Consider the following 27,773-nt stretch of genomic DNA (forward strand, 5'->3'; position numbering starts at 1 on the left):
TACGGACTGCCTGTGCAGTTCTCACTGAATGAGGTCAATTCAACACAACATATTAGAATGTAAGTTAGTGCATGGGTCTTTTGGTACCTGTGAATCTATTGTAATTAGAGAAGTTCTTTGTAAGAATCATCATACTTGAAGATTAAGATTTTAACCATTCTTATTACCACATTGCTTGCATCACATTTTATAACAGTGTTCACACAGCACTGTTGACAACCATTTATCTAGGGTATAATTTGGGATTGGTGAACTATGTGGAAAATCTAAAATTTTGTATCTAATCTAAAAATGAGAGTGCAAATGTAAAGATAATTGTGTGAAAACATAAAGGACTCCTTTACAATTTAGCATAAAGGTAATTCTTGGCTTATGTTCCATTTACAGATAGGTAATGAAGGTTTAGCTGCTGACCTAACCGATGATCCTGATACTGAGGAAGCACTGAAAGAATTTGATTTTTTAGTGTCTGCTGAAGACGGTGAAGGAGCTGGAGAAGCACGGAGTTCAGGGGATGGCACAGAATGGGGTAAGGTGATAAAGAAATGGGGGTGGGAAATCATCTAGCCCTTAAAGTTGTATTTTATTAAATATAATATGTGGAATGTGTATATCTGAACGTATGGTGGCAGTTAAACTGAGAGCAAGGAGAAGAGTGGTATTGAATAATTTCAGAGTATTTTGCACCAATTTATTTAGATTTGGTGACTAAACTTTAATATATGGCTTTTGGTGGATTTTGATTTTTTGAAATTTGTCTTGATTTAAAGTTGAAATATTTAGTCAATTTAGAGATCCAATTCCTTTCTTCTTAGCAGATTTTTTTTTAAAGCATGTATGTAGTTTTAAACATTCCTATGATTTAATTTGGTAATGAACCTGGGTTTCAAGAAGATAACTCTTTTCAGTATTGCTGTATGGTATTATCTGATTTATTGCTAGGAAGTAATAAAGCTACTAATCTTGAATTATAGCTCTGTATTGAGCAAGATTTATTGAAGTATTAAACTTCATTACATGTAATATTCAGTGTACAAATGCATTAGAGCCTAGCCTTTGGAAGTGATACCTACTGCTAATAATCCAGCCATAACTAAAAGGGATAAAACAGTTCTATTTATACAGGGTTTAAAAACCCCATTAGAAAGTAAAATAAAAGTGTACAAAGTATTTTAAGTTAATAGCTGAGGTCCAGTATGTTATTCCTATTAAAAATGTTCATTTAATCATCATTTAATATCAACACGTTACCTGGTAGGGAGAACTCAAATTGTGTTTACAGAGCTTTATTGGAGAAGGTTACTAAGTACCTTAATGCATATTTCACATGAATACCAAAGTTGCTTAGTTACTAGCAAGGGGAATTATCACTAGATTTTTATAAACTACTTTGGTAATAAGGAAACACACTTGGATTTTTTAAAAATGCCTCACTTATATATTGAAGCTGAATATTGCTAACAGCAGGAGAGACAAGACCTAAGAGATAATGTTTATTGACTATCCTGATACAAATTGAGTACTTAAAAGATCTGAATTTTGTTATCAGCTTTCTCATTGTTTATGATTCTCAAGCATTGTTTTCAGATCTTTACTTGTCTTCTAAGGGGAAAGAGGAGACATACTAATTGAAAGTATTAAAAAATTCCACAATTACTTTCTAGACTTCGAATATACACTTTTGTACTTACTATTTGAAAATAGCTATGTTATAGAAATTTTCCCTTCTTAAGAATTAGCTTTGCTCAAGAGCAAGAATTAACCTTGCTCCAGAAAAATAAAAGTATGTTTTCTTCTAACTTCTCTGTGCAACCCATTCAAAGTTGGAAATACCTTATTTTTTTCCGAAAGTTTCTAAAATACTGTTTATTTTTTTCTGGATTTTAAAATAATTATATAAATATATTTAAATTGTATAAATACATAATTATTTTATAATTCCTGTGTTTTTTAGGAGGTTTAGAACGCACAGATACATGTGAAGAAGAAAATTAAAAATCACCTGTAACACTGCTATATAGAGAGAATCATGGTTAATATTTATATCTTTATTTAACAAGGATTTTGCTGCGTGCTGATATATAAACCACAGTTTCCACTTAATATATTATTCTTCCGCAACATCATTTTCAAAAACTGCATAGTATTCTTGATGGAATATGTTCCACTGTTTCTTTAACTCTGCTGTACTGTTGTACATTTAGATTATTTTTATTAAAGAAAAAAACGATCAAAAGCAGTTTTCAAACATCTGTATAGCTAAATCTTGGCACATATCCATTCCTATTTTCTTCACCTAAAATTGCTGGAAGTTTAACTGTCCATCAGAAGAATACATAAAAATTTCAGGAATGTAATTTGTATAAAATGGCATTATTTCTATAATCAAAGTACTATATTATGTGCAGTTGATTGTCCTTCTGTCCAGAGACTTCTGGCTGTAGAGCAGAGTTTCAAGTGAGGACCTAATTAGTGTGAATGACAAGTGTCGATACTTTATTTACTTTTACTGTTAATATTTGAGAGTGACCTGAATCTTCTTGTGTAATTGGAAGTAACCGACAAAGTCTCTTCCTTCCGGACAAGTCTAAAACACCTTTAAAGCATTTTAAGTTCTTGAGAAGGAAAGGATTCTGTTAAGAACAAAATGGTTCAAGTAGTTTCTTTCCTTAAGAAATGAAAATTATCAAAGGATCTATGCAGTGATTTTGAATTTATCATTTTTACTCAACAGGTGTCATACTCAGTTTTTTTCAAAACAAAGAGGCTGGATATACAAATACCCCTTTATATTTATTTAATTCATTTACTTAAAATTTGAATTTACTTACAAATGGGAAGGTGATGCTTTTCAGATAAATTACTTGGTAAAGGACACAGTTGTTGTTGTTGTTGTTGTTTTTAAAAGTAAATAGTCTGTCATAATGAAACATCCCAGTATTCACCCACATCGGATAATCTATGTTATTTTTTATTTTGTATACTAGCAGTCTACTCGGGTACCTAATTTTGAATCCTTTTATCCTATGAAACCACTGCTTTTAGAAAGCTTTTAAATCTTTTTCTTCTTCTGTCATCTACATTAGGTACTCTGGGTTTAATTTTAGTAGTTTTTACTTCTTGGCATAATCAGAAATATTGTGAGCATTTCTAATTTCGGTATTTCTCTCATGGAGACTAGGCATTTTAAGGTTGTTTAGTTATTGTCTCCTACAGTTTGAAACTGTGGTCTGTAGAATGTATAGGACTACAAAATACCAAATGTTTGTATTTAAATATAATGAATAAAGTACTGAATATTTGCATAAAGTTAGTTACCAATTTATGCTATATTAAGTAGATTTGTATAATTCCTTTGCTTTGGTAGTTAGAATCACCGTAACAAAATTTTAGGCCTTTGTGGTTTTGAGTTGTCAAGGGTCATTTTTTTGGTGCATATTTGTGTTTTCTTGTAAACAAGAAAGTTCCCGCAACTGATTCAACCTCATTTCTTGGTATTTTTTTTTCCCCCTAGATTTTTTAAAAACAGAATTAATATGTAGAAGATTATGCTGCTTCTTCCCTTTTGCTCTTAACTATTTCTTATAAGTAATATCAAATCAGCTGTTACCTACCAGGCAAGTTTCAGGATGTTTGTGCACATATGCATTCACCAACCTTTTCTTTGCACTGCCTTAAGTTTACCTTTGTTTTCTAGATTTGAGTTTACCTTGCAAGTAGTATTTGTATTTTTCTTAAGCTTATCCTTTTTTATTCCCTTTGCTTTTTCACTTCACTACACTTTGCTACTCCAGTTAGAGCTATTCACAGATTTATTTTTCTACAAAGGTCTTTTAAAAAACATATTAAACTTTACTGTTTTATCTAACTTCCAGTGTAAAGTATATACCACTTAAATTTTTTGTTGTTGTTTCTATGAAGTTTAACAAAGTTTGCTCAAAATGTGTCCATTTGTCACTTTTAAAAATAAGAATTGTAAGCTTTATTAAGATGAGTACAAGCGATTCTTTAGATCACATTTTTTCTTAGAGTATTTGATAAAGTGACAGAACGGATTCCTGATATAGCATTGTTTTCATGATTAGAGTACATGAAAAGTGGATTTTCTATTTAAATCATTATTACAGCTGTATTACAAACAGTATTACAGTTTGCAGATTTGACAAATAATCGTGTAAATTTCAGGCTTGAACAACCTAGTTTCAGGTAATTCAAGTTAGCAAATTTTTGGATTTAGCTTTTTACATACTGACTACCTAAGATCATAGTACCGTAAGGGAGAAAGTGATGACAATTATAGTAGGAAAAGCTCAAGGTACAGTAAATTGAATTTCTGTGTACCTTTGGCTTGCGGGATCGTGGTTCTTCAACCAGGGATCGAACCCGGGCCCCGGCAGTGAAAGCACCAAATCCTAACCAATGGACTGCCAGGGAATTTCCCTGTGTACCATTTAAATATGAGAATTTTTTATGTTTACTTACATACAACTATCTATAAGGAAAAAAGCCTTTTTGTATGTACACTGTATAGATGCAATCAGTGAGTCCTAGGGAGTTTATAAGGCTTGTAAGCCAGAATATAATGAGTTAACAAAAATTTCTAAAGTATGTTTTCTCTAAAATCTTCCTCTTATGTCAGTCTTCTTGATTGACTTAGCCTATGTGTTTTGGTATAATTTTTATTTAATAACAGGGTTAAATAAACTCTTAGTTCTTTAACAAAATGTTAAACTTCCTAATAACAGCTTTCAACTTAAACAGTAAGTTTAAAACTTAAAGGATGGAAAAGCCTTTAATGCCTAAAATAATTCGAATAGACATATTTTTATTCTGCTTCTTTTTAATGCTGTTTTTCCTTTAGTTTACTATAGGGTAAATTTATTCTAGGCACAAGTATTTACTTAAAACAAATACGGATTTGTTTATTCAGCTAAAATAGCTAAAGTATCATCCTTAGCAGATTTACAGCAATGTGTGTTTTCACTTCTCCATACTTTTCACTGCTTTTATCTTACCCTAAAAGTATCAACTCTTAAAAAGTTCTTCAGTGGAATTTGAGTTTTGTTTTTTTTGTTTTTTTTTTTGCTAATCTTAGTTGTAGACCAATGGAAGAAGGTAATGAGATGTTGAACTGTTTGGGTGGGGTGGGGGCAGAGGTGGGATTCTCTGAATGCTTTGTATGGATTATTCGAAACATTGTAGTTTGGAATATATGTATGTATTATATTGGACTAGAATGCCTCTCCATTAGTACAGTTATTTTGTGCATGCAGAATCAATGTGACAGAAGGTGCATGAATATTTTCATCAATAAAATGGCACTGACCTTTCTAGCTTGCACTTTTATGAGTAGTTCGCATGTAATTCATTCATTTGCTTTTATGATGCTGGCTGAATAATTTTTTATTAACATTTTTATAAAGATGCAGTGATCTATTTTTGTATAACATTAGATTTCTAATGTCAGTCCATTGTAAGAATATCAGTTATTGAAAGAATAATAACCTTCAAATTTGTGATTCATAGAAATGAAGCACCATTTAACTTTTGTTAGTGGTATTAAATGTTTAGAAACTTACTAGATGAGCTTTTAGAGTTTGAGTTGTGAATACCAAAACTGAGACTGCACCTTTAAAGTACTTTGAATATATGCTATTAGTACATTTTTATTATGATTATATAAAGCTATAACAGTTTACTGCCAACAGCTTGCATTGCCAACTGCTGATTTTTTTTCTTTTAATAATATGCTGCATGTAGATAAAGATGACCTCTCCCCAACTACTGAGGTTTGGGATGTAGACCAGGGACTAATAAGTAAACTGAAGGAACAGTACAAGAAGGAACGAAAGGGGAAGAAAGGGGTAAAGAGTAAGTGCAGATTCTATTATAATTTTTGTATACCAATCTTTGAGAAAAAAAAATTCTTCAGTTCTGATTTTTTTGTCTACTTCTTTTTGTTTTATAAAGGGGGCAACTAACTTTAAACTTTGTCTGTTGTATAATTGAAATTTATTTGAATGTAATTTAGGTTGTGTTATTGATCAAGTGGGAAATCATTTTAAATATGTGGATAAGGATGAAGGAAGAATTTCAGGGTTTTTGTCTGTATTTTAAGCTTTAAAAAGTTTACCAAACTGTAAGGAATATTGGCCTTGTGATGAAAAATAATAGAAATCTGTTCAAAAGGAAGAAAGTATAACTTTCTGTATTGTTGATACATAGGGTATTACTGCTATAACCAGCTCATGTCCAGGTTACATTTCTTAGTTTCAGAATTCCAAACTACAGTGAATAGGAAAGCCCTTTCCATAGTTTGTGCTTTCTGGCCTTAATCCAACCACAAACAACAACAGTAGCAAAAAAAAAAGCTCTCCTAGGCAGTATTTTCTTGGCTACTCTGATGGAGTAAGGCCAGAGGAGAGGGTAGTGGTGGCAGTAGGGTTTGTTTGGTCAATCACTGAGTGTCTTTGGGTACCTCAGTGTATTTTTCACTGTTAATATCCTGACCAATGAATGTATTGTAAAAGTATAAATTTAGCTACAGCACATCTCAAAGAAGTAATTCATTTCCATTTTGTGAATCAAGCTTAAGAACAGTCGCATGAAAATCATCTTCAGACCTATGAGTATTAAATGGAGAAACTGAAGTTTAGTTTTGGGGAACTTTATTTTGAACTGGCCATTGAATCCTGCCAGTCTAAATTTTTTGACTGTGTGTAGGAGAAAACAGTAGACTTCAATGGCAAAAACCATGTAGGCATTCTTTCATATTCCTTTCTCTGGTGACAAATATATTAATTTATGAAATGGCAGTTGCAGTGGAAAAGGGTGTAAGTTTTCTTCAGTGAAGCAGTTTTTGAATGGTTTAATTTATTGTGGAGGTAAATAAGGAATTTGGGAGATTTTACGTGTTGTGCACTTTTATAACCTTATGCTTATTTATGTTATTGCATGTGAATAAAAAGATAAATTGTTCTCTAAGAAGTTTCATATTTTATGTTGAACTGCTTACCATATTTAAAAATGTTTAATGCTGGGCAGGGACTGTGTTCAGCTCTAACATCACTTACCTATATAATTAATGCATGTTGAGTATAAAAGTACTTTTGCATGATTGGCCATTTTAATATAGACACAATGACATTAGAATTTTAGGGTTTAGATCTTTTTTTTAAGAAATAGTTTATTTGAATATTAGATTACTTATTTTCTGTATGTTATTCATAAACTGACTTACCTGCTGAAGATTTCTTTAGAAAATGCTAGGTAGTATTGCTTTTAATTTAAAATATAGATACTCCATTTTTTCCCTGATAGAATGTGTTTAGATCTATACACATTTTTTTTTCTTTTTAACAAATTGAAGATTTGTGGCAACCCTGTATTGTTTTTTAGAAATAGAGTATTTTAAATTAAAGTATGTACATTTTTTAGAGACATAATTCTGTGCACAGTACAGTGTAGTGTACACATAACTTTTATATGCACCAGGAAACCAGAAAATTCATGTGACTCGCTTTATTGTGATATTTGCTTTATTGCAGTGGTCTGGAACTGAACCCTCAATATATCCAAGATATGCCTGTACCTTTTTGAGGTTTAGAAAGAAGATATAAGTCAACTTAAGGTTTTTTAGTTGTAGGTTTTACATTTTTCTAAAAAATGTTTTTTATTGAAAATAATACCTGTTTAAGAACTATTAGAAACAGATGAACTGAAACTAAAGTCTAAAATCCCCATAAAATTGTAATTTAATTAATTTTCTTTAGTAGGATCATAATATGCAGTTTTGTTATTTGCCTACTTAGCTAACAGTTCATAGAAAATACCATTTCATGTCAATAAATATTCCACTGTATAACGTTTTCCAATTTCTTTATACCAAGCTACCCTGTTGTCAAGCAGAATATTGCAGAACCTAATATGTGAAATGGGTGAAAGGGAACTACTGTGATTAAATCAGGATCTGGAGACCTCACAGCCATGCCCTGAAGCTCTCATGTCTCAATACGATTTTATTACCAAAATGTGTACTGTGTTATTCAACCAGTCCCCTTTAATTTTGATTTTGTATCTGTTTTCTCAAAAAAAGAAACAAAACTAACTTTATATAGCCATAAAAATAGAACATACTTATGATTCAAACAATACAAGTAGTATGTAGAGACACAAAAAAGTAAAAATCACCTTCAGTCCTACAACTCAGATATTAATATTTGGCATATATTCTTCCAACTTTTTCTAAATGTCTTTATACATAAACCTCCTTTAACAATTTCCAACAAGAATATCATATTGTTTTTAATTCATTTTTTCGTAATTTTCATAGTCATCTAAATAAAATATAATTTTAGTGGTTATATAGCATTGCATTTTGTGAATTTAACCTAGCCTCCATTAGTTAATCCTTCAGATTGTTTCTCATTTTTACTGTTTTTATAAACACCAGTGCTTTTAAATTTACCCATGTATGTAGATATAAAGATGAGGTTTCCAACACTGTCTCAGGAGTGAATAATTAGGAAATAATAAATTATGTTTCTCTTTACACTTTGTGAATTAGTTAAATAAAAACTTTTTGCTCTTTAATATAGAGTTCACCTTGAAAATGTTGGCTCTGAATCCCTGCCATGGAAATAAATTTTTTTTTAATTGATGGATAATAAACTTAGGTCTTAATCCAGGTAGAACATCATGTTAATGCTAAGATACAATTTTACATGAAAAGATAATTCATGAATTTCCTTAGCATTCTTATTATCTATTTTTGTTGGGTTTTCTTCTGATATTTTTGCAGATGTGGCTTTGTATAAGTTAGAATAATTCATAAACTTTAGCCTTTTTTCTTTATTCCAAAATGTGAATGAATCACACCTGTTGGATCATAGCACTAAGTTTCTACAGAGTTTTTTCCAGCTTCTTAAAGGGAAGAAAATTATTTGCTAACTTTACCATATGAAATCAGATATAATCCAATCTAAATGCCTTTTTTTTTTAATGGGAAGAAAAGTGGTGAGAATGCCAACTGTTTAACTTTGTAAAGACTCAACCATGATTTGACTATTAAAAATGGAAAGACTTCTAAAATCAAGAGGCAGGAAGCTAATGTTTATCTATCTTCCAGTTTGTTCACTCCATTTCACCCTTCATTTTTCGCACCTAAGGCAAAAGAAAATAAAAGTGACATCCTTGCCTTGGACTGTAGATACAATTCAGTATTAATTTTCTTTTTCTTTTTCTTACTTTTTCTATTAGTATTTCTAAGAGTCAACACCGTGAAACTAAAGAGACTTGATACAGTTATTTTGGTCTTAAGCTTCAGAAGGGTTAAGCTTCCTTTTCCTTGTAACTTTTTATTTTGACATAACTTCAGACTTAAGGAAAAGTTGCAAGAATAGGGTAAAGAATTCCATGCACTTTCACAGTTTCTTTAAATGTTAACATTTTACTACATTTGCTTTATCCTTTCTCTCTTTAAATATGTACCTTTATTATTTTGAACAGTTCAGAAAACTGAGCAAGTAGTAGACATGTTGCTCCTTAGATACCTTAGCGCATGTTACTTGAGCACAAACACATTCTCCTATATGACCACAGTACAATGAGGAAAATCAGGGAATTAAGTGATATAATACTGGTTATCTAATCTAAAACTCTGTTTTCTGTAATCTTTAAATAATTTCTAAGCTTTCTGTAATTGGGAAAGGGAGTGAGGGGGGGTTCGGAATTAATCTTTTGTCAAAATCTTGGTTTGATAGGATTTTTCTAGCTTTCTATGGTCTCCTTTTTTGCAGTATTTTATGTCTCAGTAAAAACATGTAAATCAATAACAAAAATCACACTGTGTATAGCAACTGAAGTAAGGGTAAAGCATCTGAAATTTAGAACCTTTATTTAGAATATGAAGGAGGAGGGTAAAAATCTTTTAAGACTTTGGTATTTGTTTTGGTTTTTCAACATGGAAAGTTTAAATTGTGGATTGTAATATGTTTTCCTTTAATAGATAGTCTTATTCTTGCTTATTGTTATTCCTATGCTGTTTTATACTTATAAAATTGAGGCTTATAAAGAAGATCAGATTATTTCGTGTCCTTTCTTCAAAAGATTTGTGTTTCAAAGATTCACATATAAATGAGCATCCCTGGATCATTTTCTAGTTTTCCTTTTTTAAAAAAAGTTTCATATTAGTATTTGTCATTTGCTATTCCAGATTCAGGATGACAGACTGTCAAGAGGGAATATAATATTTTTGTAAATTGTGACTTAAGTCCAATCATCTATATATTAGGCATTTTAGAACATTTAAGGTGAAATTATTATTTTGTAGCAATAACTTTCAGTAAGCCTATAAAAGCACCTTGGCACATACTATAAAATGACTGTGATGATTAACCTGCTTCTGTTTTGGAGAGAGTCCATAAAACTGTTCACTATTCTCTTGCATCAAATCAAAGACGAACAGTTGTTTCATAGTTAAGGGATATTATTTTCAGCTAAGAAACGCAGTTGTTTTATATTTCTGGCTTCAATTTCACACTTCTAAAACAGACCACTCTTCAACTCAGGTTTCTTTCTCTTTTTTTTTCTCCCCCAAGAAAATAATTCAGGTATTTTCACAAGGGGGAGAAAGTATTTTGATGCTCTTTCAGTGAGGACACATTTTTAAACTGCAGAATCACTTTGCAGCTAAACTATTTTTTCCTTAATATTATGATGTCATTTTTTTTAAGATGACATTTGTCATGTCAAAGCTTTCTTTTAATTAAGATGATAGAAAATACAACAGATCAAGCAAACATGACATAACTAAATCTTATTCTAAAATAAACTTATCTTCTCCAGATTGCCTGCTAAACATTTGGTTTCACTTCAGAATATAAGGCTGATTAACAAAGGGAGAACAGTAGATTGAGAAAGGGAAAACAGTAGATTCAGTTAAAAAAAAAAAATTACTGTTTTACTTAATAGAGTCATGGAAAGATAGATTTCATGTCATGAGTGTGTATGTTTGTGAGTGAATTTAAAAACACTAACACACACACACAAAAAATAAAAACAGCAGTTGTCAGTCCATAGTTTGGCTTACACATGGCATAATGTTTTTCGTTTTCCTAGAATCTGTTTAGATGATTGTGCTTTTTTTTTTTGATTGTGCATTTGTATAGACTTGATGGTCGTGGCTAAGAGATAGATGGGTTGTTTTATTATTCATAGTGGTGAAAGGACAGTTTTTCTTGGTGTTACAATTAGAAAGAGTATTTCTTCTATAGATTAGAGTAATAATTGAGAATCAACTTTTGTTTAATTAATACCTAATGAGTCTTCAATTATGCCGTTGAATATTTTTATAATATTATGTATAACATTCTATTACACTAATATGATTACAATTTTCTCATTATTGCTAATCAGACTTCAAATTTTTTATTTGAAATTGCATTTCATTACAATTACTGTATTTAGAATACAGGATAGATTTAGAAAGAGAATGAAAGAGCATTAAATGTAGTTAGTTGAAAGATGTTCTACAAAGTAGGTGCTAGATAGGACTGTTACATCTGGTTAAGAAATCTGCTTTCATCTTTTAGCAGTTTTTGAGAAACTAGAATTAAAGCAGGGACATTCCTGTCTTTCCTAAACTTGCCACTGTGCCAAACAGAAGCTAATGTTTGGCTATAGTATGCAAGCCAAAAAAAGTAATAATTATATAATTTGGGATCCTCAGTTTAAACATTAATTAACTTTCATGTTGTCTCCTGCTTTCCTTTTCTTCCATATTTCCCAGTCCATGTGTTCAGGAAGATATGACTTACCTGTAATGATAAAACTTTTTCTTGTCTTTATTATATTTAGCTATCATATGATGAAATTATTTATAAGTAATATCTAATAAAGTCAAATTTATGGTATACATAAGTATGATAAGAGTGAGCAGAGAAAGATCAACAAAGGCTCACAGAGGAGATGGAAGTATGTGCAGGAAGTATTCTCACCTTTCTAAGGGATAGGTAAGGACAGATATGACAAAATATGGTAGAAAGAACCTTGGTGAATATTGATACTATAGGGAAACTGCTCTGATTTGAAAATTAGGGAGATTTGTATTGTGGAGCACTGAAAGATGAGATTGGTTAGGAAAATAGGATCAGCGCATATGAAGCACATATAGGGTTAAGTACAAGATTTTAGTTAGCTTTGATTCAAAGAGTGTTGAAGTGCTGTTTGTGGTTTCAGAGTAAGGAATGATATGATAAATGTGATAATTTTGGAAAACTAATCTAGCTGTAGTATTCAAATTTGATTAAAGACAAATGGAGCTGGAAGAGGGGAAAACCAATTAGGAACCTTCTGCAGTAATTCATAAGAATGCAAGCTTTGACTAGAATAAAGTCAATAGCAAGAAAGAGATTAATCTGAAGAATATTTTTTTATAATATGTTTTATTTATTTTTAATTTTTTAAATTTACTTTTGGCTGCATTGGGTCTTCGTTGCTGTGCGCGGGCTTTCTCTAGTTGCGGCGAGCAGGGGCTACTCTTTGTTGCAGTGCACGGGCTTCTCGTTGCGGTGGCTTCTCTTGCTGCGGTGGCTTCTCTTGCTGCGGAGCACAGGCTCTAGGCACACAGGCTCAGTAGTTGTGGCTCACGGGTCCTAGAGTGCACGGGCTTTAGTAGTTGCGACGCGTGGGCTCAGTAGTTGTGGCTTGTGGGCTCTAGGGTGCGCAGGCTTCAGTAGTTGTGACGTGCAGGCTTAGTTGCTCTGCAGCATGTGGGATCTTCCTAGACCAGGGATCGAACCTGTGTCCCCTGCGTCGGCAGGCGGATTCTTAACCACTGTGCCACCAGGGAAGTCCCTGAAGAATAGTTTAAAGGAGGATTCTGTTTAAAAACAGATCTCCCCCCCTCCTCATTTATAAGTTGAAAAGGAATTCTTAATGTGTGGGTGCAGGGCTTCCCTGCACTATGGAGCCTGCGAGCCACAATTACTGAGCCCGCGTGCCGCAACTGCTGAAGCCCACTTGCCTAGAGCCCATGCTCCGCATCAAGAGAAGCCACCACAATGAGAAGCTCGCACACTGCAACAAAGAGTAGCCCCTGCTCGCTGCAACTAGAGAAAGCCCACGAGCGGCAATGAAGACCCAACACAGCCAAAAATATAAATTAAAAAAAAAGAAAGAAAGAAAGAAAAAAGATGTGGTTGTAGAATTTTAAGAACAGAAATCAAGTCAATGATGTTGGTACTCATAAGTGGGAAAGTTATAAAGGAGAGCTATTTTGTGAGAAAGGATAACATTCATCTTCTTTCATGTTGAATTTCACTGATGGTTAGATATCCAGTTGGCAGTTTTTCATTTATTAGAGAATTTGTTTACAGTCACTTCATTGTTGGGGAAAATCCTCAGATAATAACTGAGTTTTCTCCATTATAATTACTTTAGGAAATTCAGACTACTTGACATTTTGCGTACAGTAGAGTTGCTCAAGCGTTTCTAAGAAGCTAGGGATTACTGTGAAATAGAGTTAATAAATGTATAAGATTCCACCTATTTCCATTAAGCCTTATAATCTCACTATCTGGCATTCTGTTAGGGATACATAAATGAATGATAGTTCCTATAGAATTACTAATATTCTCATAGCCATAGTGAAATTTAATAATTATGTAGTTTAGTCCATTAATGTTGACATTAGTAAATAAGGTCATAAAGTGTGGCCTTGGATTTGCCTATTTTAATTGTTTTCACTTTATATTGACTATAAAGCATTTTCTTTTGTCTTTTCAAATTATTTTTTATGACATTCTTAAAACTATTTTCTTTCAAAATACATAAGAGAAATGATTCTCCTGTCATTTCTGAATTTCACAGTTTTAAAGAGATCCCACAGTACTGTAGATGCTACTGAGTTTTGCATATTTGGGCCTGAATTATCCATGCAACAGCTGAAATTCCCTCCTTAAACTTATGACCTATGACAATGCTGACTTTTTATACTATGATGAGAAACTAAGAGAGCTCATGGGTAAATCAGGTTTTTCAAATTTGGGAAAAGTGAAAAAACATTTTGAGGAAAATTGGAGTTGATTTGTTAATGACATATTTGTGTGAATATGGCAGGAAAATATCCACATAAACACAGGGAAAGTTAATTGTTTGTTGCACCCTCATAAAAATCATTTGTACTAATTTCTTTGTTAATGTTTTAAAATAATGGATTATGTTGGAAAAACTCATGTTTTATTCTTTACACTGTTAAATGGTAACTTAAACACCAAAATTTTTTGTTTTAATGGTACCTTCTGTGTCTGTGAGCTTAGAACTTTGGTTGTGTGACAGAAGACTCAATTTTATGTATATATGTATCTCCACAGAAATAGTGAATATCTTAAATATTTAAATTATTTGGGGGGGTTGGTATGGAAAATTGAAGACATCTTTGATTATTGGAGATTTTTATAACTGGAACTTCTTAAAAATAGCCTATTTTGTTAGTAAGTAGGTTTTTAAGGCTGCTAGCAAGTCAAGCGGTAGCTGTTACATGAACCTCTGCTGCTGACATTAATTTACAGGGGTCAACAGGACAAAATTCTACGACATGATAGCTGATCTGGGAGATGATGAGCTGCCCCTCATCCCTTCAGGATTCATAAATCAGTCTAGGTCAGCCTCTACTAGAACTGATCATGAAGGTGCAAGAGCAGAGGAAGGTACAAAATTTAGCTGTCATGTTTATTTACATTGCAGAAGACATTAATTCCAAATCACATCTCCTTAATATTATAAACTTGCTGCTGTTTTAAAATGATCAGTTTGTATGATCTTCAGAGAAGGTGTTGGGCAAGCTCTTGGTGTAATTGTCCTAAGGGATTTTGAAATTTTTGGCTTCTGTGTCTTTATAATTTTTTTGTTTGTTTTTGGTGTTAGGTGGAGTTGTTTCATATATCATTTCAAAGTACCTTTCTGAACTGTGACTTTAGCTTACAGTTCTAGTAGCAGAGAAATAGTAGACTTGAAATAGTACATATGGAAAAGAACTATTTAGTCATTTTGTCATATTGCTTACATTTAGTAACTAATAATAACTGTCACTGATTAGGAGACAACTAAGTGCCAGAGATTGTGCTTGGAACTTTACATGTATTATTTCTCTCTCTATATATATAAAACAGTTGCCTGATATAATCATTTTAGAATAAGGCAACATCATTATTCTTTAACCTGGTGCTAGGTATATACTACTTGTAATGAATTTTCTAAAATTTGCCTAAATTAGAAATGTACAGAAAATGAAAATACTATTTAGGCATTTTTTTCCATAATTGATTTTAGCTGAAGGTATGTAGACGTACTTGAGTAATTGATAAATCTAGGTCTAGATCATTATAATTGTAAGTAATGAGACTGAATTCTTACCAAAGGTTTATTGTGATATATAATACATATATATAAAGGATAGTCCATTATCTAATAATTTGGCATATAGATTGAATTTCACTGATATTTCTGCTTTTGCTCTGTAAGGTAATTTGATAGCCCAGTCAAAAAATTTTGAATACATCTTATGCTCTTCTAAGGGTTCTCTACTAGTACATTTTCCTTAAAATTAAATAATTTTGCATTTTCCTTTACAGTCAATCATCTCTGCATGCATTTACCACTCATCATAATCTAGGGATATTTGAGGAAGGATAAAGAAAATCACTAAAATAATAAAACCAAAACAAAACATATTAAAGCATGAAAAGCAACAGGAAAAGTAAAAGTCTATTGATTTTTTCCTAGATCTCTTTCCCACTGTTAAGCTATTTTCCTGTTTTACTTTAGGAAGTATTTTCTAAAATGCATATACCAGCTCCATTATTCTTCATTTTATGCATTTAGTAATGGTTTACCAAACAGTGCATAGGAAAACTTGCTAAAATTTTTGTAGTTAACACTGTACATAAACTGCAGATTTTACAGCTTAAGGCAAGGCCGTATTAGCAGGAATTAGGGACCCTTTTAAATGTTTCAAACCAATGACCTATAGAAAAAAACAGTCAAGACTCATGCTACACAAAAACCAATTTAGAACTTGTATGTATGTTTGTGTCTAATTGTGCTTTTTAAAGAAAAAAAAGTAACTCAGTGATCTGACTATTAATAGTGGAAGGTCTAGGGGGTGGGAAGATAAGCATAACATTATTACACTTTTTAAAGGGTAAATATTATTAGAATTTGTTACTAAAAAAGATTCAAGTTCAGCTTTGACTTAGAGCTAAGAAGGGAACATTAGAGTTCATAATCTCTTATTTTCTGTGGCCATCTCCAACTTTATGCATTCCTGTTGAAGGCCGTGTCATACCTCATTGTATAAAGAAAAAATATCTGTTTTCAAGGAGAGAAACTTATACACATTACAACATTTCAGACAATTTTTAGTTAAGACTTAAGGTATACCATGTTGCCACTGGCATGGATGGAATCAGTTACTGAGCTGTGTTCTTTAGATTTGATAAAATTGAAGGAGATAGGAAGAGTTTGATATGTGAGCTACAGGTTTCCTTGGTCATTAGTGTCCATAAAAAAGGAGGATTAATTTAAAAAGTACACAAAGGACCTTGTTGTAAGACCTCGTTTTGTAGACCCTAAGATTTCCGTAAAGGGAAATGCTAATATGATAATAGTTTTCTTAAATTGCTTGATGAAATCTTTTAGGCTATCTAATAAAAGGTATCATAATTTATATCATTAAAAACTGTTCCTTTTAATAATTTTTCTTTGAATTGCTAATAACATTTTTATGCTTATGTAATCATGTGCTATAGGTAATTATGTTAACATTAATAAAATGAATTTATAGAATAGAAATTAATTCCCTCTGCAAACAGACAAGGGCAGATAAATTGAGTATTTATTATGATTGCTATATGCCACAGTAATGGGTGATTGTGGAAAGGAGAAATACAGCTTAAAAGATTTGTTTCACCGAGATGTATACGTAGTAAATGCTGAGTGAGCAGGATAGCTTGCTATATATAAATGGATATATGTGTATAGAGATAGAGAACTGTAGTTATGTGATTAATTAGAAATTGGTATACTTTTTATTTAATACAATTAATCTAAAACTCTAATAAAACTAGCTAATATTGCTTAGACACTTCCCTTCACATGCTCTTAAATTGGCCAGTAACTGATAAGAAATATCTCTGCAAAAAGAATATGTAATAATGCAGAATAATTAGTTACCATGTTAAAGTTACCAATACTTTATTGGGCATTTATCAAAAGTTCTGTTATTGAGTGTTTGTATAATTGTGAGTGGGAGGAATTGTGGCATTTTGTTCTAACTTGTCTTAGAAACAAATTCTGAGCTTAAAAGAAAAACATGTCCTTGTAGTGGCTAAAAATGCTTTGAGAAAGTAATACCTAATGAATTTTATATAATTGTTCTTAAACATAATTTTAAACTATTGATTTTATAATTCTCAGCTGCTCTGGTATTACCAATAACTGCATACTAGATAGTGATAGGAAGGATCAGTGCTATAGATTATTTAGATTCTGTAGGTATAGTCATTATAAAATTAATTAAATACTACTATCCCTATGTGTATTTTCTTTCTGATTTACCCTATATCAGTTGCTGACACACAGCTTCATTTTAGGAATGTCATTCAGGACGCTATTTGAATCAAATTATATAGCTTACTTTGATATTACAGATTACTTTAATAAATAATAAGATATTCTAAGTAAGGATGAATTTTACTTTTGCCATAGTATATATCTAGGAGAAGTTGACTTGTATCTTCTCAGAATATTTTCAGTAGTATTAGTGATGACTGACAAGTTTTATGACATCTGTTATGTTTCCTATAGTGTATTAAATTTATATCATCATCTTTTATAGGAATTTTTCAAAATTGATAAATAGCTTGAATTTTTATGTTTCCCTTTTAAATTTGCTCATGGATTTTAAATATGTATTGATATGTTGAGTTGTTTTGTATTAGAATGATTTATGTACTTTCCCCTTGTATTTTAAGATTAAAATTTTGCTTTCAAAGCATGTTTGAAATGATACGGAGAATTATTGCTTATACTATAACTGTAATAGCAAAATTTATAGTAGTGTAGTTATTCTAATTATGGCAGTGTTTGATTTTAATTGGTCCAAGTATCAGAAGTTTAAAGTGCTATCCATAGTCAGTATAGATTAGTTATTTTATTTTAGAAGTATAATGGTAAATAAAAGGGAAGTTAAAATTAAAAAACATAGTCAAAGTTTGAAAGCTGGAAGCCATTCTGAAGATCACATACATTAACCTTTTGGGGAAAGAAAACGGACAGTGATGGTAGAACTGCCCTTTTCCTAGACCATTGCTGTTACTGAAGAAATCTGAGCAATTTAAGGCTTCACTTCAGTAAGCTGATACACTGTATTGCAGACTGGAAACTATTTACATGTGAATACTTATATTAATTTTTACCAGGGACTAGAATACCTAGCACTTTCAAGCAAATATGATAGAAAGCAAAAGGACTTAGCAACAACCTATTATGTTTTAAAAATACTATAATTATAGTTGTACCAAAGTGATAAGTGATGTAAATAGACAAAGCTTTTGTGCCCCACCTCCCACCCTGAAATAATATATCTTAGTGCACATTTGATTTGTGGGAAATTATGTTCAGTTCCAAAATAAACACTTGTTTATTACTACACAGTAATAGGATTTTTTGAGTGGAAGAAATGAGGGAAGTGGGAAAAAAAATAATTATATTACTGAATATTGTAACTGTTAAGTGCTTACATTTCCCCCACAATATTGTCTTGTACTGTATGATTTTTCAGCATTTAAGAAGCGGTTTTGTTCTTTATAGCTGAACCAATAACGTTTCCATCTGGAGGAGGCAAGTCATTTATTATGGGTTCTGATGATGTTTTGTTAAGTGTACTGGGCCTTGGAGACCTTGCAGACTTGACGGTAACAAATGATGCAGACTATAGTTATGATGTAAGTGCAGTTTTATTTTTAATTTTTTAATGATTTAATAGAAGGCTCCTTATTTTTTGGAAACACTTATAAAACAGAATTAATGTCAAGGTGCATGGAAAAGATAAGTTTAAGTGTGACATTGTGTTTATTTGAAGTGACATGTAGTTTTTTTCTTATAACTACTTTCTTTGTGGTGTTTAAATTTTTTCTTAGGTATTGTGGTGGATTAGTTAGGAGTTCGGGGTGATTGATTACCTTAAAATATTGGTTGATAAATATCTAACTGAGTAGTCAACTCTCAATTACCTACTCAAATTAAGCCATATTTTGCTGTTAAGAGAAAAATAGGTAACCTGAATCACTTATTTGCCTTCAGGATAATTCTTAAAAAGCACGTTTTATTGTTGAACTTTTTTTTTAAAGGATAATGTTAGAGTTAGTTTGTCATTTCCTGAATATTTAGTCCTTCACTTGAGGGATGGGGAGAGGATGGAGAGGACGTGGAAAGGACAGTGTTAGAGGTGAAACTAGTCTTGGGTTAAATTTTTTATAGACAATAAACACTCAATCGAGAGTTAACTATACTTGCTTAGATTTTGTATTAGTGTATTTGCAGTTTTTCAGCAAATTAATTTTTTTCCTTTCATAACAAAGTCCTTTTTTCTACATTTTATACTTACGTTAGCATGCTTTTTTAGAGACATCAGCCTTGGTGGGCTGGATTATTCTCATTAATACTTTTAAAGTATATAAGCAACTAAATTCCAATAAACTTTTGACTACTTTAGAAGTGGTTTCACAGCCTGTCTTTACAGATGGAGAAATGAAGGTAAAAAGATTAACTTCTTATCAATATCAATAAAGTGTCTTTAGTTCAGACTTTTGGAAAGTACTTTAACTTGATGCCTTGAAAAATATCACATGCTGATTTTCTAAATGACAGCTGTATTGTTAATGTTGCACCCTTGGATTTTTAGTAGTAATTCATATAATTTTTATTGTTTTCATGTAAAGTATTGCAGCATGGTAGTTGTTTTGTTTTTGTTCTCATTTGATGTTTAATAGGACTTTGGGTTTACCCTGATGATTAGGTAAAACAGATTAAGGGACTCATTTGATCTAAGTATTTGAAAGCTAATGAAATTATTCTTCTTAGTTCTTATTAAATGATAAAGATTTGTTATAAAGTTTTTAAGGTACACTAAATTTCCGCTGGACATTTTATTTTAGCAAAGCAGTTTTGAATATATATTTTAAACACTCCAAAACAAACAAAAATTCCACATGCCTATCAGTTAACTACTTTTACCACTAAATATTGCACTCTTTCTTTTTAGTTGCCTGCCAATAAAGATGCCTTTCGAAAGACATGGAATCCCAAGTATACACTACGTAGCCATTTTGATGGAGTACGGGCATTAGCTTTTCATCCTGTAGAACCTGTGCTGGTTACTGCCTCTGAGGACCATACTCTGAAACTATGGAACTTGCAAAAAACAGTTCCTGCCAAAAAGCAAGTATTTTAATGTTAGCCTATTCTTTTTCCTTCCAAATTTGCTAATTATAAATAATTATTATTCTTTATGGTCCCATATCTTTTATGTACTCATTTGATCTTTCCTAATGACCCTTGTATATCAACCAATGATTTACCATTATTTATCTTCTCCCCCCCCACCCTTTTTTTCCCCTTCTTTTAGGAGTGCCTCTTTAGATGTAGAGCCTATCTACACATTTAGGGCCCACATGTAAGTTTTATTGAATTAGGACTTAATTAACAACCATAGTTATTGTTAATTATTATTTATCAATTGTAAAACCTTACAATTTTCTCATAATGTTTGTTTTATGTTAGGAAAGACATACTGAACAATATTTCATTTGATTAATAATTGTATTAGTGAGAATATAATCAGTACTGTTCAAATGTACATGTTTACCTAAACAGTTTTAGATACCACATAAATTTAGAGAGAGGTTGGGGGGATGCAGATGTGAGTTTCTTCTTAGGCTTTATAAGTAATTTCTTTCCTCTTTTCCTATAATAGTGGTCCTGTTCTATCATTAGCTATTAGTTCTAATGGAGAACAGTGTTTTAGTGGTGGTATTGATGCAACTATCCAGTGGTGGAATATGCCTAGTCCTAATGTGGATCCATATGATACATATGGTAAGTAAAAGTCTCAAGATGTCTTTTTTTTTTCTTTCTTTTTTTTCTTTTTTTTTTTTGTGGTATGCGGGCCTTTCACTGTTGTGGCCTCTCCCATTGTGGAGCACAGGCTCCGGACGCGCAGACTCTGGGCATGGCTCACGGGCCCAGCCGCTCTGCGGCATGTGGGATCTTCCCGGACCGGGGCACGAACCCGTGTCCCCTGCATCGGCAGGCGGACTCTCAACCACTGCGCCACCAGGGAAGGCTTCAAGATGTCTTTTTTAAAGTGAATGGGGCTGACAAAAATAATCACCTCAAATATTATAAGATTATTTAAATATGTATTAGTCTCTTCATTTAGTCCTTCCATTTACTAGTAATGTGCTTTTATTAAAGAGAAAAATTAAGAAATATCATGCCATGAATATTTTAGCCTGCAAGTTGGTACTTCCTCTATGGTGTTCAAAAATTAAAAACTGTATTAATTCAAACATTAATTTCAGTACTAGTTACAGAAAGGAGAATAAAATTTAATATAGGGAATAATTTTTAAAACTTAAATACTTTATGTAGTTCAAAAAATATTTAGTGGGAGACGACAGAAACAAATTAGGGACATAAGGGAATATAAATCTGTCAACTTGAGGGACAAAAAATTCCTTAATTAAAAAAAAAAACTTTTATTCCCAAATGCCACTTTTAGAATCTGGCTAACAAATACCTGCACATGTATTCAAATATATTTACAAGGGCATTGTTTGTAATTATAAAAAATTAAAACAAAATGAACGTTTATTAGTATGAGAATGGTTAAATAGTTGTCTACTTAATGGTTGGTTCATTTAAAAAGAATTTAAAGGACTTCCCTGGTGGTCCAGTGTTGAAGACTCTGCACTCCCAATGCTGGGGGCCTGGGTTTGATCCCTGGTCAGGGAACTAGATCCCACGTGCCACAACTAAGAGTTCACATGCCACAACTAAAGATCCCACTCGCTGCAACAAAGATCCTGTGTGCCGCAACCAGCACAGCCAAATAAATGTTAATATTTTTTCAAAAAAGAATTTAAGAGCTCTTTGGTCTTTTTATTTAACACACACTTGGTGCCTAAATTTGCCAGATGTCAAGCATACAGCAAATAAGAATTAGTCTGATAGAAAAAGTTAGACGTTAAACACAAACAAGGGGATGGATAGTTACAAATTGTGGTAAGTGGTATGAAGATACAGTACTATGAGAGAGAGTAACAGCCAAAGTCTTCTTTAGATATAGTCTAAAATAATCACATTCAAGCCAAAATCTGAAGAACAAAGTTAACTTTTAGTAAAGAGTTTTAAGCCAGGAAGCAAGTTGGAAATGTAGGGTTTAAAAAGATAACTCTGCCTGTTGCAAGGAGAATAGATTGGGGGTGGGAAGAGTGGAGAAAGGAATACCAATGTGAAGTTGTAAAGTTGTAACATAGTGATCTGGTAGACTAGGTGAGAGATGATGTTGCCAAGATTAGAGTGGGTAGTGGAGCAGTTGGAGAGAAATAGATTTAAGACATACTGGGGAGATAGGGTAGAACAGACAGAATCTATTGATAAATTGGGTTGAGTGGATATAGTGATGGATGAGTGACTCTTGTTTATTTTTTAACAACTTTATTGAAGTATAATTCACATATGATAAGATTCACCCTTTTGAAGTGCACAGTTCAGTAGTTTTTACCATATTCACAGGGTTGTGCAGTCATTACCACTATCTAATTCAGAACTTTTTCATTACCACACCTGCATTTTTGACATTAGCAACTGAGTGTACGATGGTAGCATATTGAATGGGAACAGAACAGGTGTGAGAAGATAAAGGATGCTGAGTTTGGGGTTTTATGCATGTTAAGAGATGGCAATATCAAATAGGTACCATCAGTGCCAAGATGAGAATGGGTGGCATTACATAGGGAGAACGTGTTGTATAGGGTGGGAAGAGAAGGCAAAATCCTGAGGAGCTCTGACATGGCAGGTGGGGTGGCTAGAGCAAGAGAGCCAACCAAAAAAACTAAGAAGGCATGGCCTGTGAGGTAGGAGGGTGTCCAGAAAAATGTGGAATCATGCAAGCATACCATTTTGAGAAGAAATGGTATGCACTTTCAAATGTTGCTTAGAGGTCTAATAATATAAAGATAGGAGGGTTCTTTTTTATAAGTAACAAATAGATGTCCAGGTTTGGGCCAGACAGAGGTTGGATGTTGGGGCTAAGACCAAAAGGTAAAGGGACCTCTGGATGACCTTTCAAGGTACACTCTATGGATGAAAAGGCACTGTGATGAGAAGAAGGGAAAGGAGGAAGGAAGGAAGGGAAATGTTATTAAATTTGATAGAATAGACTTTGTCATTGGTGATTTTAGCAAGGGTTGTTTTGGTGTGGTGATGGTATTGGAGTGATTTAGAGAGTAAATGGGAGGTAAGAAAGCACATTTACTCAATATGGTTTTCTATTATTTGGTGGAAGGGTGGTGTAAGGTTTGTTTATTAGGTTGAGAGATTTTGGAGCATATTCGTTTGCTGTGGTAATGATCCCAGGGAGGAGGATAATCTGTGTAGTAGAAAAACTAAACATGAAAGCAAGTTAGTGTGTTGAATGGAATCCAGAATACCTGGTGGAATTAGCCTTTTGAGGGAAGGAGGATAATTCCTTAGTTGTATCTGGAAACACGGAGAAGATGGTTTTAGATACAAGTAGATTTATAGGTTGGGTGACAGAAAGGTAGGGGAAAAGTTTCTATTTCAACTCTGTATTTCCCCAGTGAAGTATGAGAGGGAATCATTCATGAGTAAGGGAGGTTACGAACTGTGAGTATTGCAGAGATGATGAGAAATATCTGTGGAAAGTGGGAATTTAGTAGAGAAACAGGATTGTAGGACAAATGATGTTCAATGTTGTTAGCCCCCATTGTCTATCACATGTGGATAAGTAAAATGTAGTATATCCATACACTGGAACATTATTTCGCAATAAAAGGAAATGAAGCACTGATACATGCTACAACGTGGATGGACCTTGAAAACATTACGCTAAGTGAAAGAAGTCACAAAAAGCTATTTGTGTAAAATGTCCAGAATAGGCAAATTTATAGAAGCAAAGTAGAATAATGGTTGCCTAGGGCTGTAGAATAATGGTTGCCTAGGGCTGCAGAAAGGCAGAGAGGAAGATTGGGGGGAAATAGCTAACAAGCAATGAAGGTGTCCTAATGTTGATGTGGTGATGATTGCACAACTTGTTGAATATACTAAAAACCATTTAACTGACACTTTAAATTGGTGGTTTCTATGGCATGGGAGTTACATCTCCATAATGCTGTTTTTGTTTGGTTTTTTTAAGTGTGTGTTCCTGTTAGAAAATTGCAAAAATATAGGCAAGTATTGGAAAGGGAAATAAAAATAACCCATAACTCCACAACATAGAGATGGCTATGTGCACTTTGGTTTATCTTATTATGACCGTATGTGCAGTCTTTATACTTAATTATGTAGTAAGTTATCTTTATATACAAAAGCATTTTTTTAAAACTTCTTTCAGCTAACTTTTATTTGTTTCTTTTGTTACAGAGCCAAATGTTCTAGCTGGCACTTTAGTTGCTCATACAGATGCTGTCTGGGGTCTTGCTTATAGTGGCATAAAAAATCAATTACTGTCATGTTCAGCAGATGGCACTGTTAGATTATGGAATCCACAAGAAAAATTGCCATGTATTTGCACTTACAATGGAGACAAGGGTGAGTAAATTTTGCCTCTTTGAAAAAAGTTCATTTTTTAAAAATTTGGAAGATAAAAAAGACAAAGTAGTTGATTTACTATTTCCTGACTGCTTAAAGAGATAATTGAAAAAAATTTATAAAGCTGTGATAATCTTTTTTATTCCTAGTCATTTTTTTTATAAATAAGAAAGGTGCTTTGCAAGTATATCCTGTAGCTCAGTGCTTTTTTTGACCATTTTCAGGACATGTCCTATGTGAAGAATAGAATTATTTGTATGTGACAGTAGAGTAGACAAACGAGGCTACTTACAGGAACAGCAGGAGGCCCTCCACCAACTCCATCCAAGTGGCTGCTTACAAAGATTGAAGGGATCACAGTCTCAAGCATACCTATAAACCACATATGAGCACACTGGTTGAGAAGTCTAGCCATAATCATTGAAATAGCACCCTTAACTGGGAAGTGCAAACTGAGTTACACAAGTAATTTTTTAAAATCATACCTTTTATTTTTACTAAAAATAATTTTTTGTTTTAAAACATTTTAGATGAACACTTATGCTTAATTTTGTTGGGTCTCTAGATACCTTAGTGATTCTACTAATTTTTGAATTGCCTAAATAAGCTTTTGAGGTGAAAATTCATTTAGATAATTTGTTTCTTGCTTCATCCAGGTAATTAATTGCTTACTCCAGATTTCACGTAGTTGTGCATTGATCTGGACAGTTGAATTTAATATGTTAAAGAGCAAAATTGCTGCTTGGGACACTTTAGGATAGTACTGCATCAGTGCATTCCAAAGTCCAAACCTTCATTTTCACAGATCCAAAAATTTGACTTGTATTAGCTATTTGATAAGGCTTACCAGTCTCAGACAGGTGAACAGTCTCCCAAGACAGTGATGTGAGAATGCTATTTTATCATTTTACAGGAAGAAATAAAATTGCAAGTGGGCCAGTAAACTAACCTAGGATTTTTTTTCTCTCTCAGAAGAAAATGCATAGGAGAACAATAACTTTTGTATATATCTACTCTTACTTTAAGAGCCTTCTAGCTATATTTTTCTTATAATGTTATAAAAACTCCTAATAATTGAGGAAAAGTTACCCATTATATCTTACCATCCTAACATAATTGCTTTCTTTTTCATTATTAACATTATTTCAAGAATATTCAAATTCCTTTTTCTTACTAGAAAATCAGAGAATTCTAAATTATTGTGTTTACACTGTGTCTCTTTGTGCTCCCTTCAGAGCATGGAATACCTACATCGGTTGACTTTATAGGCTGTGATCCAGCTCATATGGTGACTTCTTTCAACACTGGTAGTACAGTAATTTATGATTTAGAAACATCACAGTCATTGGTGATGCTTTCATCACAGATAGATTCTGGTAAGTTTCCTGGTAAGGTTGGAACCTTAAAAAGGATTATTTCACAATAGTTGGGTAACCTTTCAATTTTTATATTTTGACTGTATTTAGGATGGAAAAATAATTACTTTCACTGTATACTTATTATTTCTGCTGTTTCCTCAAATTATGCTTAAAAGCTTGGGTGAATATGTTGGGACAGAGAAGTGAGTAGAGCAATGTAAAGGTAAAAGAAAGCAAGTGAATTAATTAAGTTTTTAATGAAGATACATGTGAAAGTAGAGAAAATATAATGAACCAAATGAACTCATCATCCAGCTCCATTAATTATGTGTAAATGGCCAAGGTTGTAAGTATAGGATGTGTATGTATTTTACAGTTTATTCAAATAGGGATCCAAATAAGGCCCATGCATTGTGATTGGTTGGTAAGTCTCTCAGGTCTCTTTTCATCTGTAGGTTCCCCCTCCATCTCTTTTATTTCCCTTGCATTTTTTAATTGAAGAAATTAGGTAGTTTGTCCTATAGTTTCCCATAGTTTGGATTTTGCCATTTACGTCCTTGTGGTATCATTTAATGCGCTCCTCTATTCACTTTATTTCCTGTAAATTGTTTGTGGATCTAGAGGCTTATTCAAATTCAGGTTCAATGTTTTTATTTGTCTTCATTTTAAAGTTTATAAGTGTTTTTCGCAAGATTATTTCATAGTAATCTGCACTTTTTTCAGAAGTAAATATTGTCTGGTTTATCTTTTTCTTATGTTTCCATTCATTGCTTGGGTCCATTAATTCATTAACTGCTGAAAAATTATTTTCTAATTTTGTCATTTCTTCTCCATTATTAGCTAGAATGCTTCTATAAAAAGGAACACCTCTCATCAGTAATTTGGTTACCTGGAGTTAGTAGTTATAAAGGAAAAGCAAGATAAATGATTGCTTTAAAATGATGAGGTAGTTCCCTAGCATCCTCCAAAGGTGACCAGTGAGTCTTTTGGGTATTGTTTGGTTTTATTATCATTATAATCTTTCTTGGATATAAATGTATTTTATGTATTTCAGTCTGTTGCAGGTATTATCTTTATTGCTACTCCGATTATTTCATCTTTGGCCAGTGAGAGCTTATTCAGCTTGGCTTCTGAGTCCTCCTTTTGACATGACCCTGTTAGTTGTTGATGGTTTTCTTGCCTTCTGAGATGACAAGGTGTTCTAGGTTCATCTTGTTCACTTTGCACCCCAGATCTGAAATCAGCCATTTCTCTAAGGAGCCATGGTTTCTTTTAGTGGAAAATGGCATTTAGAGACTACAAGATAGGTGCTGTGCTATTGAGTCAGTCCCCATGGCTTTCATGTCTCTTGAGTTGGTCATTGGTTTAGACTTTTTCAGTGGACAGAGCTAGAAATACATTTTTAATAAAGAAAAAGACTGATAAATTTATACAAATACTTCCAATTCTAATTCAGATTTATCTCATTGATTTTATATCTTTATCTCATTGATTTCGTATCTTTATCTCATTTTAACAATG

The 27,773-nt window shown here is 32.6% G+C and overlaps 1 protein-coding gene across 1 annotated transcript in view; it reads left to right on the forward strand.

Moving 5' to 3' along the window:
* The window catches only part of STRN3 (striatin 3), a 113,055-nt gene that overhangs the window by 76,561 nt on the left and 8,721 nt on the right, over positions 1-27,773 (forward strand). The window contains 9 exon segments of the mRNA XM_082648470.1: positions 388-529; positions 5,761-5,871; positions 14,571-14,708; positions 18,871-19,004; positions 20,324-20,499; positions 20,687-20,734; positions 21,035-21,156; positions 24,727-24,894; positions 26,130-26,270. Coding sequence (XP_082504596.1) covers positions 388-529; positions 5,761-5,871; positions 14,571-14,708; positions 18,871-19,004; positions 20,324-20,499; positions 20,687-20,734; positions 21,035-21,156; positions 24,727-24,894; positions 26,130-26,270 — 1,180 coding nt within the window.

The sequence above is a fragment of the Grampus griseus genome (genome assembly GCF_964374135.1).
Source record: "Grampus griseus genome assembly, chromosome: 2".
NCBI classification, from domain to species: Eukaryota; Metazoa; Chordata; class Mammalia; order Artiodactyla; family Delphinidae; genus Grampus; species Grampus griseus.